The sequence below is a fragment of the Leptonychotes weddellii genome, chromosome 5 (assembly GCF_054177405.1).
Source record: "Leptonychotes weddellii isolate Sample4059 chromosome 5, ASM5417740v2, whole genome shotgun sequence".
NCBI lineage: Eukaryota > Metazoa > Chordata > Mammalia > Carnivora > Phocidae > Leptonychotes > Leptonychotes weddellii.
The window spans coordinates 15951487-15968747 of record NC_138373.1 but is presented as its reverse complement, the minus strand read 5'-3'; the positions used below and the strand labels follow the sequence as shown (position 1 = coordinate 15968747).

Genomic DNA, 17261 nt, shown 5'->3' with positions numbered 1-17261 from the left:
ATCCTGGAGTCCCGGGATCGAGTCCCGCATCGGGCTCCCTGCTCGGCAGGGAGTCTGCTTCTCCCTCTGACCCTCCCCACCTCATGCTCTCTCTATCTCATTCTCTCTCTCAATAAATAAAATCTTAAAAAAAAAAAAAAAGAGTGACCAAAAAATCCAAAAGGTTGACATTTCATCATTATTTATACATTTCCTTTTTTTTTTAAGTTTTTATTTAAGTAATCTCTACACCCAACATGGTGCTCGAACCCACGACCCCAAGATCAAGTGTTGCATGTTCTTCCAACTGAGCCAGCCAGGCACCCCATTATTTATACATTTTCAAAATGCTCTCCTTTGTCCTCTCCAGCCACTATCCTATTTCTCATCTCTGCTCCACAAGCAAACTTCTAAAAACATCTGTCTAATGTCACTGCCACCATTTGCGCACCTACCCAAAACACTGCCAAGGCAGGGGTTCTCAACCGCGTGTGATTTCGCCTTCCAGGGGACATCAGGCAATGTTGGAAACAATTTTCGTTGTCACGGCTGGGGGTGGGGTGCTTCCAGCCTCTAGTGAGTAAAGATCAGTGATGCTTCTAATCATCCTCCAAGGCCCAGGACAGGCCCCACAATGCAGAATCATCCAGCCCAAATGTCAACAGTGCCAATGTTGAGATTCCTGACATTGAGATTATCTCTGGTGTCCAATCCAGTGGACTTCTTCTAAGTTTTCATGTACCTTGACCCCTCATAGCATTCAATGTGTTGACTGACTCTCCCTTCCTCCTTTTCGAAATGCTAACTTCTGTGATGCTAGCTTCCCCTCCTCCATTCCCTTCATAGGCTCATGTCCCATATGTGGCAATCCAATGTTGGGGTTCCTCAAGGCTGGGTTTCTCTCACCCCACAATGACCCTAGTTGACATCACACACACGCCCTTGGCCTTAATCACTGTCTGTCCAGACCTCACCTTAGAGCTTCAGTTCTGTAGCACTAACTTCCAGCCCCACAGTTCCACCCAGGTGTTTCCAAGGTCCCTGGCTCCCACCAGGCCAGTCTTGCCTTCTTGGTCCCCCATACCACCCTCGGTGACTGGTAAAACCATCAGTCTAGAAATGCGAGCTGGATGCTGGGACATCATCCTCGATGCCTTCGTCTTCATCATGCCTCAACAGGTCCTGAGATGTACCCTCTAAATAAATACCTCCCTAATTCATTCACTTCTCCCCAGTCTCACTACCACCAGTCCTCTCCAGATCACCGTCACCTTTACCCTGGACCACTGTGTCATCTGTGTGGGTTCTCCACCACCACCCTGCCCGCCCCCCCAGCAGCCACAGGGAGCTTTTCAAACCCCACATTGACGTCCACTTGCTCTTAGGATCAAATCAAAACCCTTTACCTACTGGCATGGCCTGGTGCCTGCTAGCCTTATCTCAGAGCAGCAGAGAGGATCCCTGCCCCAGAAGACATCCCAGGGGACTTTCCACCTGAGATATCCTGTAATTCAGGCTCCTGGTCACTTATAGCCCTTCGTGTCACTTGATACAGTGACACTTGAGTGACACAGACCTGAAGGAATTGAGTGGCAAGCTGTGTTGCAACCTGGGGCAAGAGTGTTCCAGATAAAAGACCAGGAAGTGCAAAGACCTTGAGGAACAAGACAAGTTGAATATATTTCCCCACATACTTGTTGGCAGTTTGTTTTTCTTTATTTTGGAATTGCCATTCCACGGTCTTTGCTGTTTGTCCTATGGGGCTTGGGGGCCATCTCTTTCTGATTTGTAAGAGCTGATTTTGTAGTAAGAATACTAACCTTATTCTGTCATTTGGATCGTATGCTTTAAAAATAGTTGGCCATTTGTTGGGGCGCCTGGGTGGCTCAGTCGGTTAAGCGTCTGCCTTCGGCTTAGGTCATGATCCCATCCCTGCATTGGACTCCCTGCTCAGGGTCCTGGGATGGAGCCCCGAATCGAGCTCCCTGCTCAGCAGGGAGCCTGCTTCTCCCTCTATCCCTTCCCCCTGCTCGTGCTCTCTCTCTCACACAAATAAATAAATAAAATCTTAAAAAAAAAAAGCATCTGCCTTCAGCTCAGGTCATATCCCAGGGTCCTGGGAGCGATCCCTGCATTGGACTCCCTGCTCAGCGGGAAGCCTGCTTCTCCTTCCCCCTGCTCTTGTGCACTGTCTCTCTCACTCTGTCTCTCCCTCTCAAATAAATAAATAAAATCTTTTAAAATAATAATAATAAAAATAAATAAAAACAGGTGGCCATTTGTGTTTATTTTGTTTGCGGTAGTTCTTTTTTTTTTAAGATTTTATTTATTTATTTGACAGAGAGAGAGACAGCTAGAGAGGGAACACAAGCAGGGGGAGTGGGAGACAGAGAAGCAGGCTTCCTGCTGAGCAGGGCGCCCAATGCGGGGCTCGATCCCAGGACTCTGGGATCATGACCTGAGCTGAAGGCAGACGCTTTAACGACTGAGCCACCCAGGCGCCCCATGTTTGTGGTAGTTCTTACTGTGCAGAAATTTTAACATTTTTTATAGTCAAATTTATGATTTCTGAACTTGTTTTCTCGCCAGCAGGACACTTCCCCATTGAGATTTTTTTTTAATTCATTCATATTTTCTCCTAATTTTTTTATAGTTTTAGTTTGAAGTTTGAAACCCTTGATCTATCTGGTGTTTCCTATGCTTTGAAGAGTGAAGTACCCTTGAGGTGCCTGGGTGCTCAGTCGTTAAGCGTCTCTGCCTTTGGCCCAGGTCATGATCCCAGGATCCTGGGATCAGGTCCCACATTGGTATCCCTGCTCAGCGGGAAGCCTGCTTCTCCCTCTCCCACTCCCCCTGCTTGTGTTCCCTCTCTCGCTGTCTCTCCCTTTGTCAAATAAATAAATAAAATCTTTTTTAAAAATAAAAATAAAGAGTGAAGTATCCAGTGAGTAGGGATCTGGATTTATCTTTTTTCAAAGAAAACAGAAAAGAAAGAAAATAGAATAGCCCATCTTTTCCTCACTAATTTGAAATGCCCTCATGCCAGATATTAAGCTCAAACCTACCTCTTTACACTCGCTCTGCAACGCGGAGGGCAGGGTTCTACAAACCAGCTTTCTTCTGGGTCAGCGCCCTGTGCACACTCTGCCCATAGAGGGCGCTAGAGATAGACTTTGAGGCTAAAGGATGAGAAGGACCTTCCTGTCCCTGGGGCTAGAACCCAGGGGCTATGGTGATGCTAAGGGGTGGCTTGCGGGGCTTTAGCCCTCCTACCACTTCATCAGATCCCCGCAATCCCAAATAAGCATATTCTAAATTCAGCAGTACCCCCTGCCCTCCATTGTTGCCACAAAACGAACACCTCTTCCTCTTCCTCTTTGAATCAGATTGCCCTCCCAAAGATGTCTACAGAGAAATTCTAGAACTGATCTTACTTGGGTTCAGAAGGCGAGATCAACAAGGCCGTAGGGTGTTGCTGTCCCACACCTGAGACCCGCCTCACTGAGATCGACACACAGCTCACCCAGCCCGTGAAACTTGTCTTTGCAAAGCGGAGCCCACGCAGGGGTTGACTCAGAGATAGCAATCCCAGCCCCTCACTCTCCGGTTCCTCCTCCCAGCCACGTCCCACTCCGGAAGAAGGACCCAGGCCTCAAGGCAAAGTCCCCTGGTGCCAGGGGTCAACCCATCATAACACAGGATCATGAGGCAGGAGCTCTCTTGTTGGCATCTGTTGCAGGGCTGCAGTATGCAGGGGAGGGGTTCTATTTTGTGTAGCTCCCCAAGGGCAGACTTAGGGCTCAAGGGCGGAAGGCATGGGGCCCTTCCCATTGCCAGCAGCCGTCTTGGGAAGGAGTGAGTGAATTCCCCATCCCTGATCCTTTGCCTGGAGTGCGTTCCCTCCAGTATTAACATGACTCACCACTCATCTCCTTCAGCTGTCACTCAAGTGTCACTGTATCAGTGAGTCCATCTGTGACCGCCTTATCTAAAATTGCAAACCTCCCACTCCATCCCTCTTCCTTGCTTCACTTCCTTAGCACTCATCATCATATATTTTATTAATTTATCTTGCCTATTATCTGTCTCCCACCACTGGAATATAAACTCCACACAGGCAGGGATTTTTATGTTTTGTTCATTACTGAATTCTTCGTGTCTAAAACAGTGCCTGGCACATAATAGATGCTCAACAAATATTTGTTGAACAAATTCCTCCCAACCACCTTAGAGACACTTAGAGGTATTGTTTTTATTCCCATTTCACAGAAAATGAGGCAGATGAAACAACTGGCCTTAGCAGCAGCCACGGGTTTCCAGTCCAGACATGCTATGGCCAGCGCCCCTGCCCCTATTTCTACACTATATTGAGGTTACAAAATGCTTATTGCAGCATTGCCTGGAACAGAGGAAGCCTGGAAACAACCTAATTTCCCATCAGTAGGGGGGCAGTTAAATAAATTACAATACTAGGCATCCTGTAATAGCCTATAAAACCAAACTATAAACAAATTTGGAACAATCTCCAAGATATTGGTGAGTAAAAAAATAGCAGGATGCAAAACAGTGCATTGCATGTGCTCTTGTCCATAAAAAATAAACAGGATAATCATACGCACATTGGTTGGATATGCAGAGAAAAGTTCTAATGGATACTATAGAAATGGTTGACAAGGCAAAAGGGAAGTTTGGGGGTCTCTAGTAAGAGGAAGCCTTTGCATTCCATTTTGTGTTGTTGGGATTTTAAATCATGAGCATGATTTACTTTTTTTCAGCATCGTAAATCTTCCACATTGTTTAAAACTCAAAAAAAGCTACAAGGCTTACATAAAAAATTGGCAGTCCCTTATCCCATCTCTTTGTACTGCAGGTCTTTTCCTAAAGGCAACAACTTCAACTCTTTTAGCTGTTCCTTCTGTTTGCTATTCTCTTTCTAAGTCAGGGTTTCTCAAACTTTAAGGAGCACGTGAAACACTTGGGATCTTGTTAAAATATAGGTTCTGATTCAGCAGGTCTATGTTGGGTTCCAACATTTTGCATTTCTAACAAGTTCCCAGGTGATGCTGATGCTGCTGGTCCATGGATCATTCTTTAAATGGCAGGATTCTAAATAACATGCTAATACACCTAGTTCTTGATTTTTCTGCTTTTGATCTTACTTCCTAATATAGAAAATGAAAATTTAGTTCTCTTACACCCTTACCCCAGCCTCTCCCACACACATGCATCCTGTCCTCATCCTCCTAATATAGTTATATACCTTTTTGGTTAAAATAATTTTTTAGTATTTAGTAGATAATATTCACAGCTCAGCCACATAGTATGCTATGATTATATTTCCCTTATTGTGCAACTTTTTGTTTTCCCTGGAGTTAATAATTGCTTTATTTTTTCCTTTCATCTTTATTAATGCATTCTCAAACTCTCCTGACAAAACTGAAAATCTATTCTTGATAGATTCAAACACGTCATATGCTCTAAATCTCGGAGCCTCTGTCTTCTTAGTCCAATATAGATTGGTTATTCCATATTTTTTTATTTTTTTTAAGATTTTTTATTTATTTATTGAGAGAGAGAGAATGATAGAGAGAGAGCATGAGAGGGAGGAGGGTCAGAGGGAGAAGCAGACTCCCTGCTCAGCAGGGAGCCCGATGCGGGACTCGCTCCCGGGACTCCAGGATCATGACCTGAGCCGAAGGCAGTCGCTTAACCAACTGAACCACACAGGCGCCCAGTTATTCCATATGTTTCCTCAATTAAAAAGACCAAGAAATAGACTGGTAAACCGAGTTTGTGGCAGGAAACAGAAAGGAGTGTTGTTCCTCGGTTATAAATTAGGACTTAATGACTGTTCATTGTATCCTAATCTCCCTTATTCCTTTTAGCAATACTTCACCCCCGTCCCGTTTTTGGCTATGCATATTGGGCTGTGCTGATAGACGCTGAATTTCCCAGGCTCCTTTCAAGCTGGTGGACTAAATACCTGCTGACAATATGAGTAGATGTGAGGAATGGCCCTTCTGCATCACTCTATCTTTCCTCCCTCTTGAGGACTAAAACGTGAATAGGGTGCTCATAAGCCAGCTTCAGCCAAGAGGATCACCTACCTCTGGACTGTTACCTGAAGAGAAATAAAATTCCACCTCATGATAACCTTGGACCAGACCTGGACTGACACAAAACTTTTCCCCTGTGATGTAATTCACATGCTCCTCTGGGAAGACACTGGCATTCTCGACAGAATGCTTGAACAACATTCCCATAAATTTTAATTCAAGTAAGACCTCTTCTAGGAAGTGAGCTTCCTATCCACTCAGCTGTCAGTCCGTCAGAGCCACTAATGTTCCAGAATCAGACATTCTATTTTCTTGTGTCCAACAATGAATATCTAACCATTCTCTTCCCTATAAAAGGGAAAGGACCCTTTGAACCAAGTTGGTCATAAGCCTCTTTCCTCATGGCAAACTTGCAATAAAACTTTGGCATATACTCCTAATTAACTTATCAGAAGACTTGTTTGAGCTGCTGTAAATGTGGGGCCTCTCTGTTACCGTGGCTTAGCTGTACCCTAATTAAGAGGGAGAGAAGAGCCATCGCCTACCCACCCCCACTGGGCAGAGAATCCCCCGCAAGTGGGACCCTTTCCTCTCTGGGCCTGTCTGGGTCCCCACGTGCACTGTGCAGTGCATGGCCTGGCCTAGAGCATGCACCCGGCGACTACTGAATTTGAAATTGAAATGGGAGCTAGTGGTGCTCATATTTGCTTCTTCACCAGACTGGGAGGTTCATCCCAGTGATCATGCAGGTCTTGAGTGAAGGACTTTGAAAAACAGCCATGCTCAGTGTGCCAAAGGGGGAGGTGTTTTGTCCAAGCTTCAAAGAGCCCTGGGAGAGACGGCTGGCCCAGGAGATGGAACTTAACTGACCAGTTACTGTTGCCAGGCATTTTATATGCTTTGATTCATGTAATCCTCCTGAGAGCCCACAAGGTGGGTATTTGTTGTTGTTGTTTTTTAAAGAATTTTTATTTAGTTATTTGACAGAGAGAGAGAGAGCACAAGCAGGGGAAGCGGCAGACAGAAGGAGAGGGAGAAACAGGCTCCCCGCCGAGCAAGAAGCCAGATGCAGGGCTCGATCCCAGGACCCCAGGATCACGACCTGAGGCAAAGGCAGTCACCCAACCAAATGAGCCACCCAGGTGTCCCCAAGGTGGGGATTTGGAGTAAACCTCAGCAGTTTTTGCCTGCCCATCATCCATGGGCCATGAAAGGGAACAGGGAAATGAATAAAAACCGGGAGGGGCCCAGCGTGGACCAAGAACAATAATGTGTCATGAACTAAAGAGATGGATTAACTCTCATTAGAGTTCTGCACACCTGAGTCCTAAATGGAAAATAAGGGGATGTCGGGGAACGTCCTCTAGGGCTTGGCTGGGGCCTGGGTGAGGCCTCGCAGTCACCATTCTCCACATCCTGGTCCCTGGGTTCCGGAGGGCCATGGCGCTAAGCTAGGAACCCAGCAGACAGCCCCTGCCCATGGCCTGAGTGTTTCCAATTAGCCAGGCATGGGCCCTGGGTCCCTGGGGAAAGGCCTGGGTTTCTTTTTCGGAAGCTCATTGTGTTCTGGAAACATTAAGAAATGCCAAAATCGGGGCGCCTGGGTGGCTCAGGTGGTTAAGCGACTGCCTTCAGCTCAGGTCATGATCCTGGAGTCCCGGGATCGAGTCCCGCATCGGGCTCCCTGCTCGGCGGGGAGTCTGCTTCTCCCTCTCCCACTCCCCATTTGTGTTCCCTCTCTCGCTGTGTCTTTCTCTGTCAAATAAATAAATAAAATCTTTAAAAAAAAAAAAAGAAAGAAATGCCAAAATCGGGGCGCCTGGGTGGCTCAGTCGTTAAGCGTCTGCCTTCGGCTCAGGTCACGATCCCAGAGCCCTGGGATCGAGCCCCGCATCGGGCTCCCTGCTCAGCGGGAGCCTGCTTCTCCCTCTCCCACTCCCCCTGCTTGTGTTCCCTCTCTCTCTGTGTCTCTCTCTGTCAAATAAATAAATAAAATCTTTAAAAAAAAAAAAAGAAATGCCAAAATCAGCCTTATGAAGACCGAAGAGTATCTTAAATGTTTACACTTGCCTAATAAACACTTTTAACACACACACAAATATGGTGCGGTACAGTCGTTCCGTTCACAAGATAATTACGGGATTCATAAAGGATATTGACTCAGGGAACCCCATGGGATGCTGTGGGGAGGATGTGGTCTGAGATGGGACACAAAGACATGCTCTTAATGTCCCATGAATGTTCCAGGTCCTCAGTCCCTTCAGGGAAATTGTCATGCCTGAATATATAACTGCACGTATAAATCATATCAGAAGCTTACACTGAAGTCTCTTAGGGAATGTGAGGCCTGGACCAGATTTCCCCCATGCCCTAGGCAGGTGTGTGAGCCTGGCCTGAGCCCAGGAGGATGACTGGGGCTGACCCTGAGTTCTAGGCAGGAGAAGGCTCCCCCAGACTGCCAACACGGGAACCAAGGATTGCAGGCCTAACTCCAGCACCCACAAGCTGGTGGGCTGCCTCAGTTGGCATGTTTCTGGCGCATGGGTCTGGCACAGGGACCATCCGTCTTGGAGCAGGGAGCAAATAAATGGCTGAGATTTAAGGACTCAGACCTGCCAAGATGCTTGGGGCAGAGTTTGGAGCTGCCTAGTGTCCCTAATCTTTCCTCCCCGGCTGGAATCAGAAGAAGGTAGGGGTAAGAGAGAGAAAGGTGGGGTCTCAGACCCCTACAGACTTGGTCTGAGCGTCCAACCCCCACCCCCAAGCCCAAGAACCAGGCCCAGTCACCCAAACAGGAGACAGACAAAGCTTCACAGCCACTGAGAATTAAAACCTATTGATTTTCCCCATTAGCTAGAGAACACCATCAGAGTGCATTAAAACCAGGCAAAGCACCAGCATCGTGAATAATTAACATCCACAAATGACAACCCATGGGGCCCAGGGGAGGGGGCACAGGGAGCCTGGAGGCTTGCGACACCCTGACCCCTTCTGACTCCCACCCGAGGGAGCCAAAACCTGGCCTGGCCTGGCCTTCCCTCCTCCTCCTCCCCCTGAATTTCCACGCTCCTTCCTGCCCCCTCCCCTTTCCTCTCCTTTCCTCAAGGAAACACCAAGTCTCCAAGGCAAGCGGCCCAGGCAGACAAGGAGCAGAGAAGATAGAGCACTGAGACGAGAGTCCAGGTGCCCGTCTCTGCCGTGTGTCACTGCGTGACCCCAGGGGAGTCTGCCCCTTTCTGAGCTCATTCCCTCCTCTGTGGAGTGTTGGGGTTGGGTTAGCGAGCTTCTAGCTAAGTCTATAGGTTTGTGGTTCCTGAGAGGGACAGTGACTGATGCAAGGCATCCAGCAGGGACTGTAGCAGAGCCCGCACTAGAACCTGGGGCCCCTAGGCCAACCCCCCTCCAGCCCATACTAAGGGACACCTATGCGCAAATCAGAAATAAGTCCCCCTCTATGGACAGATTCAAAAAGGCACCCCTGTAGGTAGACTGATGTTAGGAAGGCGCTCTTCGGGCTGACCAGTTAGCAAAATGTGACCACACACACACACACACCCCCACACTGTCACAGGGCTAAAGACGCAAAGCTTGGCAGAGCAGAGGTAGGGCTGGATATCAGCCCCCCACTCACCCTCTGCCAGGCTGCCCTGTGCACTGTGCGCAGCCTAAACACTCCATGTGGGGGCTGTGTCCCCAGCCCCCACCTTCTCTTAGCCAAGGAGGAGCAGATCTGTCCTTCCAGCCAGTGGAATTCAGTTCAACAAATATAGATGTTTCCTTCCAAGCTTCTCCGCCCTCGTCCGCCTCCTCAGCCCCTCAGCGGACCCAAGTTCCTGTTCCATCCTCCTCCCATCCATCCTTCGGCCTCGGAGCCCTGGGAGAGGCACCTCTGCGGTGACTACTTGCTGCAGCCCTGACCGCATCACCTCCGTCTGCTGCCTTGCACCTCACCGTCCGGCCCGCATCTACTCCGCTCTCTCTGCTCCTGAGCCCCGGGAAAAACTCTGCTCACTCCTTAAAACCCAGCTTGAAGACCTGTTCCTCCACTCATCCCTGTCTTCCTCAGACAAGCCAGCTAGTTCTTGACTCTGGGCCTTTGCCCCTACTGACCCCTCTTCCTGGACAGTCTCCCTCCAGATCTTCCGGCCTCCGCTCCCTCCTCCTCCTGCTGGTGGCAGCTCCAAGGTCACCTCCCCTGGAGGTCCTCCCTGAGCACCCTATCAAACCGCCTGCCCATCTTCAGCCTCTCTCACATCTCCCTGCTTTATTTTTTCATAGCCCTTTTCACACTCGGAATTTATGAGTCCTCCGTTGATTGGTGTTTCCAGGGCCACTGCGAATGGTTGTGTGCGCTCTATGTTGCAAAGGAGGTGAGTGGGGCTGGAACCCAGGCTGTGATGGACACTCGGCGCTGCTGTTCGAGGGCTGCACCTGCCTACACTGTCACCATGTACGTGAGCTGGGACCCCACCGGCCTCCCGCCGTGACATGCAAGGCCCCCCCGAGGCAGGAGCAGGGTCTGCCCTCTCCATTGCGGGGTGCCCAGCGCCCAGCACGGTGCCTGACACATAGATGCTCCCAACATTTCTCAAGCAAGCGAATTCTATCCGGGTTCCCTCACTCCCACCCAATTCCCACACTCCTCAAATGGATGTATGACTGCATGTAACCGATCTCTGGGTCCCACGGGGGTGGGGGGGTGTCCAGTCAGGGAACCGGACCCAGAGTCAGCGACGGTGACTGTTCAGGGAATGCGGTGGGAGGATCCAGGGGCTTGAGGGGTGGACGTGTGAGTGGAGGCGTCCAGCAGATGCTCTCTGGAGCTCAGAGCCCCGTCCGTCGCAGGGGTCCTGTCCCGAGCCCCCCAGTCCTACCTGGCTCCCTGGAGGTGCTTATGGAGGGTTGAGGTGGCCCAGGCACTCTGACCACGGTCCCGACGCCCAGTGCTCCTCGGAGCCAGCTGGGCAGGCGGTGGCATCTCAGGGTCCCACGGAGCTGGGGCCGGACCTGAGGCGCCGCCCTTCCCTCCGCTCCCTGCAGCCGCTGCCAGCCCCGCCGGCCTTCCCAGCTCCGGCAGGGAAGGAGTTAAGCTCCAGGCTTCGCAGCGTGAATGTAGAGCTATTAATACCCACAGCCAAGCGGTCTGCCAGAGCAGCCACCGGAGTCCAGGGATCAGGCAGCCCGGGGAGCAGGCGGCCGGGGGAGCAAGCTCGGCCAAGCCAGAGCCAGGACTCCGAGGGCCCGAACTTTTCTTGAGGGACGGCGTGGGCGCGGTGCCAGCTTCACCCACCTTTGAGCTTCAGGTCCTGACCCTCTCTCCTGGAGGCCACCCACGCCAGCCACCCCAGGAGGGCAGAACAAACTTTCTTAGGGGAAACCACCTCTGCCGCCCGCCGTGCTGGCCGGACAGGGAGAAGCAGACGTCCAGACGGACAGATGAGCGGATGGACAGCGCATCTGCGAGCCTGCCCTCCCAGTCCCCACTCTGACTGGCCGCCGCAGAGTGGGCAGCCAGGGGGCCTAGGTCTCCGCCAGGGGCAACCAGGGGCCCTGCTGGACCTTGGTCTACCAGCCAGCGACCTCTGAGGGTGGGCGGCTCCCTGGAAGCCGCTTCCCAGGACCCAGCCCCGTGGGCCAGGACAGGAGTCCCCATCAGACAGAGCCACAGGCTCTTCTCCCCGCCGAGGCCACGGGGAACCTGAGTGAAAAGGCAGAGGCGGCAGGTGGGCAGGCGCGGGGCCCCGAGGCCAACCGGCTGCTGACCCTGGAGCGCTCTGGCTCGGACACCCCTGCCCAGGCCAGGGACGATGCGGCCGAGGCCCCCAGCAGCCACCCCTGCCCCGTCCTGGAACTCCCTCCAGCCTGGCCTCTGGGCTGTGGAGCAGAAGATGGGCCAGCCTTCTGCTTCGTGTGCTTCCACAGGGAGGAGGAGGAGGAGATGCTGAAAGAGGTCCCACCGCAGAGGTCAGTGGCCCGGGGGAGGGGGGTGGGGGGGTGGGCGGGCTGAGGGCACAGGGCTCAGACCCGGGGCCCTTCTCTGTCGGTCCTCTGCTTACCACTCACGGCCACCTCCACGAGTCAGACTCTCAGACACCCGGCCCGCACCACAGCTTCCTGCCTGGCTCTCCCATTCTGGTCCCACGGGGCCTTCCCCGTCCTCTCCTGTTGTGCTGCTCACACCCACCCTGCTCAGAGCCCTCCATGGCCCTCCATCCCCCGCTCCCCGGGATGAAGTCGGCACTCGGCTGGGCGTTCAAGGCCTGCGTGATTGGGCTGACCCCACCCACCTCACTGTGCTCTGCTCCCCTATATTCACCCCCAGTGAAACTGCCCAGACCTCCCTTTCCCTGGTCCATCCAGGCTCAGCGGCAATGTCTCCTCCTCCAGGAAGCCCTCCAGGAAGCCCCCGCCCCACTCTGAGCTGAGAGCCACCTTTCCTCCCTGCACTGCATTGACACCTAATCATGTTCAGTCTTTGTTGAATTACTCGGTGGAAAATGTCTGCGTGTATATATGCTCGAGTGTGTGTGTGTGTGTGTATGCTTGAGAGAGAGAGTGTGTGTGTGTGTGTGTGTGTGTAAAAGGGAGAGAACAGTGACAGGGTGGGAATGTAGGTTTGTGTGGCTGTGTGATTGAGCATTGTGGGGGTGACTGTGAACGTGCATACGTGTTCGTGGGAGTGGGTGCAAGCCCTACGTACCTATGTAGGTGAGGGTTCATGCCCCAGGGGCCATTGTCCCTTTTGCCAGCTCTCCCCACCCCCACCTGCAGGGAAACCCAGGCTCCAGCCAAGTGCATTACCCAAGCTGTGACCACAGGCTCCGGGAATGGATGGCAAGTCTGCAGGGGACACAGGGGTCACCTCTGCTCCAGCCCAGCCTGCCCATGCCTCCATCACTGCCTGAGTCAGCACTACCCTGGGTGGGGAGAAAGTCAGGCTGAGGGCTGACCCGGGCGCCCCTTCCGGGCCCCTTTCAGGAGGGTGGGGGGTGGGGGTTCCTGCAGCCTGAACCAGCTTCCTCCCTGAATTTCTCTGTTGGACCCCCAGTCTATAAATTTCCCTCTGTGGGCCTCTGTCTCATCTGTGGAATGGGGAGAAAGCTCCTGCCATGGTTGTCAGTTCATCACTCAGCAGTGACTGAGCCCCCCCAGAGAACCAGGGCCCTCACCTTCACAGGGTCACAGCCTGCCAGCAGAGACAGACAAGCAAACAGATGAGTTTGGCAGAGTGATGGGCACCCGGACGGGCGTGGGTGCACTGTGCTCAGGGAATCGGATGGGAAGATGGACAACTTGTGCCTGCAGGGGCCCTAGGAGGCCTGCCACGTCTGTCTTACTGTCCGGGTCCTCCCCCAGGTGGTGAGTGACATTGAAGAAGCATCACAGGGAGTGGGGACAGCAGGAGCAAAGGCCCGGTGGTATGAGAAAGAAATTGTAGGAGGATGGGGGGAGATGAGGCTGGCGGGGTCCAGAAGGGCCAGGTCACAAGGCGCCTTGACTGCCGAGCAAAGGACTTAATCCATCAGCGGTGGAGTGAGCAATGGGGAGGGCCAAAGCAGGAGACTCAGTGCGACTATCCGTGCGTCCCAAAGCAATGGGCTCCTGAGAGAAGCATTATTCTCATAGTAGGGGCTTAAAATGCTTGTTGCATGAATGAAGATGGCATGGGGACATAGGATACCAGAATCATCTGAGTGGATTGTCAAAAAATACACACTCCTGGGACACCTGGGTGTCTCGGTCCATTAAGCGTCTGCCTTCAGCTCAGGTCATGATCCCGGGGTCCTGGGATCCAGCCCAGAGTCTGGCTCCCTGCTCAGTGGGCAGCCTACTTCTCCCTTTCCCTCTGCCCCTCCCCTCCTCCCCCTGCCATGGGGGATGCCCCTCTGCCTCCTGCCCTGGGGATACAGTGGCCTGAAAGTCTTCTTTCCAGCTGGTGGGCGCTGGCCCTTTAAGGCCCAGAGAGGGGACACCACCAGGCTGGCCGACAGTGACCACAGGTGCCAGGTGGTGAAGCTAAAAATACTGAGTGATGTGGACACTCAGGCTGCAGGCTGGGGCGGGTGGGAGGGAAGGCTCTGGAATCTTTCTTTCCTACCGTAGGAGGGGCAAGTGAGCAGTGATGTTTGGTAGGGTCCCCTTAGGGGCTGAGAGAAAGTGTCCCCCACCCATACCGCTCTCAGCCCTCCTCCAGCCCCTGGAAGGCACCAAGATTCACTCCCAGTAGCCACTGCCATACTCAGTGAGGACAAGAAGGCACACACCGGACCGACTGCACGCAGGCGACATGCTGTAATTGAGGTGTGAGCATGGAGAGCCCGGGGCTTCTGTTGGGGATGATGCAAGACATCTGCATTGGATGAAGGCTTGTCACCCGCAGTATTGCTTCCCAGCCACCTACCTCTGGCACTTTGATGTATTAATTAAGGCGACGCCAGCTGTCGTAACAAATAAGCCTGGGAATCACTGTGGTTTGACACAGTAGAGCCTACGTCTTGCCTCTGCAAAGTTCTAGGGGGGTTGCGGTGTCGGGGAGACTCTTCCCCTGCTCAGTCTTTCGGGGACCCAGGCTCCTCCCACCTTGTGATGCAGTTGTCACCCAGGGCTTCAGGATCCACTGCTGGATTCTCTGCAACCACTGGTAGACAAAGAAGAAAGAGCACAGGAATTGCATGTGAGGTTTTACGAGCCAAAGCTGGAAGTGGCCTACTTTACCTCGTCCACACTTATTGGCCAGAACGGCTAATTGCAAAACAAAACAAAACAAAAACCCTGGGAAATGTAGTCCAACTGTGACAAGTTCCTAGGGCTGTAAAAATGAAATATTTGAAATATGTGAAAGCACCTGGCACATAACAGGTGCCCAGTGTGCCCGTCTGTCCATTCATTCATTCATTCCACAAAGTTCACTTGAGACTGGAAGGTGAAAACACCTTCTGTGTGCATGTGGGGCTTATAGCCAATGTGGGAGCCAAAGAAAACATAAGTAAACAAATAAATATGATCGAAACCCACTGTTAAGGAAATAACCAGAGGGATGGTGGGGAAGACACCACCTTTGCATAAGGTGAATAGGGGAGGTGGGGATATTTCATCTGCGAGCTAAAGAATGAGAAGGAGCTGGGCAGAGTGGGGGTAAGAGCATCCCGGGCCTGAAAAACAGACGTGTAAAGGCCCAGGGGCAGACGAGAGTTTGGCCAGCACGGCTCGCATAGAGTACATAGTGGGGAGAGTGGCATGAGGTGAGGAACAGGCTAATTTACAGAGTGGACACAGGGTACCAGTGTGGAGGTCATGTGAAGATAGAAGGGCCATGGCGGTGGCCTGGACCAAGGCGGGCCTTGGAGATGGGGAAGCAGATGTCTCCTAGGTATATTTAGGAGATGGAATTTGCTGATGGGCTAAAGGAAGAAGGGAATGGAGGATGAATCTGAGGTTTCTGGGTGGGAGAGACACATGGATGATGGGAAGGCTCAGGGGAGGGAAGGTGCGGTGAGAAACTCAAGAATTCTGCCACGGCTGTTTTCAACTGCCACGGAGAAGCCCTTGAGCTGGCCAAGAAACGATGATGTCAAGTGAGGGCTTGATCCTGAAAGTCTGGGGCTCAAAGGGGGAGACCCTTGGCTGGTGATAGACTGTCAGAGACATCAGCAGCCAAGAGAAGAGCATCTCCAGGAGAAGGGAGAGCGGACAACTGGCCTCAAAGATGCCAAACAATCAAGGGAAGAGAGAACGAATTTGGCAACACGGAGGTTGAAAGTGACTTGGAGAAGAGACGTTTCACGAAGGGTTGGAGACAGAAGCAGGTGTGAGTGGAGCCGGCTGGTTAGGATGCAGAATGAACACAACACATTTAACTTCTCTGAAACCCCATCGAAAGGAAGGAAGCGAGTGAATGCTTTAAGGTATGCATTTGAGTCCTGGGTTTGCTGCCGTAACAAATTACTGCAAACTTGGTTGCTTAAGACCAGACAAATGTATTATCTTACAGACTGTATGTCAGAAGTCCAACACAGGTCTCACTGGGCTCAAACCAAGGTGTCAACAAGGCTGCCCGAGGAAGCTCTTTCTGGAAGAACTTTCTGGAAGTTCTAGAAGAGAATCCCTTTCCTAGTCTTTTCCGAGGTGCCCTTTTCCAGAGGGCACCTGCACTCCTTGGCTTGTGGCTCCTTCGCTCCCTCCCTCCCACCAGCAGGTAGCATGATAGCATCTCTCTGATCACAGCTGGGAAAGAAACGTTTTCTGCTTTTTATGCTTCATGTGCTTAGATTGGGCTCACCTGAATAATCCAGGATCCTCTCCCCACGTCAAGGTCCTTAACCTTAATCACATCGGCAAAGTCCCCTTGAGCCAGGTAAGGTAACCTACTCACAGGCTCTGGGCATTAGGACACAGACATTGGGGGCCGGGGGGGCGTCATTCTGCCCAGGACAGTATGAATCTGCAAGAACTGATACATTTCACAGCAGACAACAACGACAAAATTTTGCATCTGGATGGCAGATGAACGTGTGGTAAGTGATTTCCCAGCCGGATGATGATGCACCTGAAGCCAGCCCCAAACTGGGAGTGAGAGAAACAAGGAGCTCCACAGTTAACCACACAAAACCCCCAAAGCCTCCAGCTTTAGTGGGCTAAGTACTCCTGGAAATGGGCGTAGAGCTGGGGCCCAAAACAGGAGGATTGGTGTAAGAAGGGCTTTAATCCTCAGATTTCCTTCTTCCCACAGCTGGGCGGCCGCCCCTCCCCCACCCTGACAAAGGCTGAACGTTTATTCTCCAGAGAGAATAAAACACAGGGTCTCCAAAAATATCCTGGAGTCTGATGGGCCAAGAAAAGAATACCTATGTAGGCTGGCATCAGGGATTTCCCAGTGAAACAGCCCAGCCAGAATTCTCTAGAATGAACCCCCCCGAGCCAGCCAGCCCCCAACCCAACACAGGACTACTCATCAGCTTGCTTTTATAAATTGTATTTTTATATTCTTTAATCAAGGCATCCTTAGAGTGGAATGCGAAGGCCTTAAGTGGTTGGTTTAATGAGTTTTAACAAATGTATACCTGTAACCCACACCTCAATCGAGATCTAGAACATTGCCATGTAAGGTAACACATTTGCAGGTCTCTTCACGCCCTGATCCATACCTGCCCCAACACACACACACACACGCAACCACGCTTCTATCAGCTCTTTAAATCTTTTAAGCATGAGCCAGGGACTGCCAAC

General features: G+C 51.7%; 2 protein-coding genes across 3 annotated transcripts in view; one reads left to right on the top strand and one right to left on the bottom strand.

The window, feature by feature from the left end:
* Positions 1-17261, bottom strand: part of LAT (linker for activation of T cells) — a 419561-nt gene that overhangs the window by 329879 nt on the left and 72421 nt on the right. The window lies entirely within an intron of this gene.
* Positions 11636-17261, top strand: part of SBK1 (SH3 domain binding kinase 1) — a 45095-nt gene continuing 39469 nt past the window's right edge. Inside the window, exon 1 of the mRNA XM_006733983.3 lies at positions 11636-11999. Within this exon, the coding sequence (XP_006734046.3) occupies positions 11974-11999 (26 nt within the window). The 5' untranslated portion in view covers positions 11636-11973. The remainder of the gene's footprint in view (positions 12000-17261) is intronic.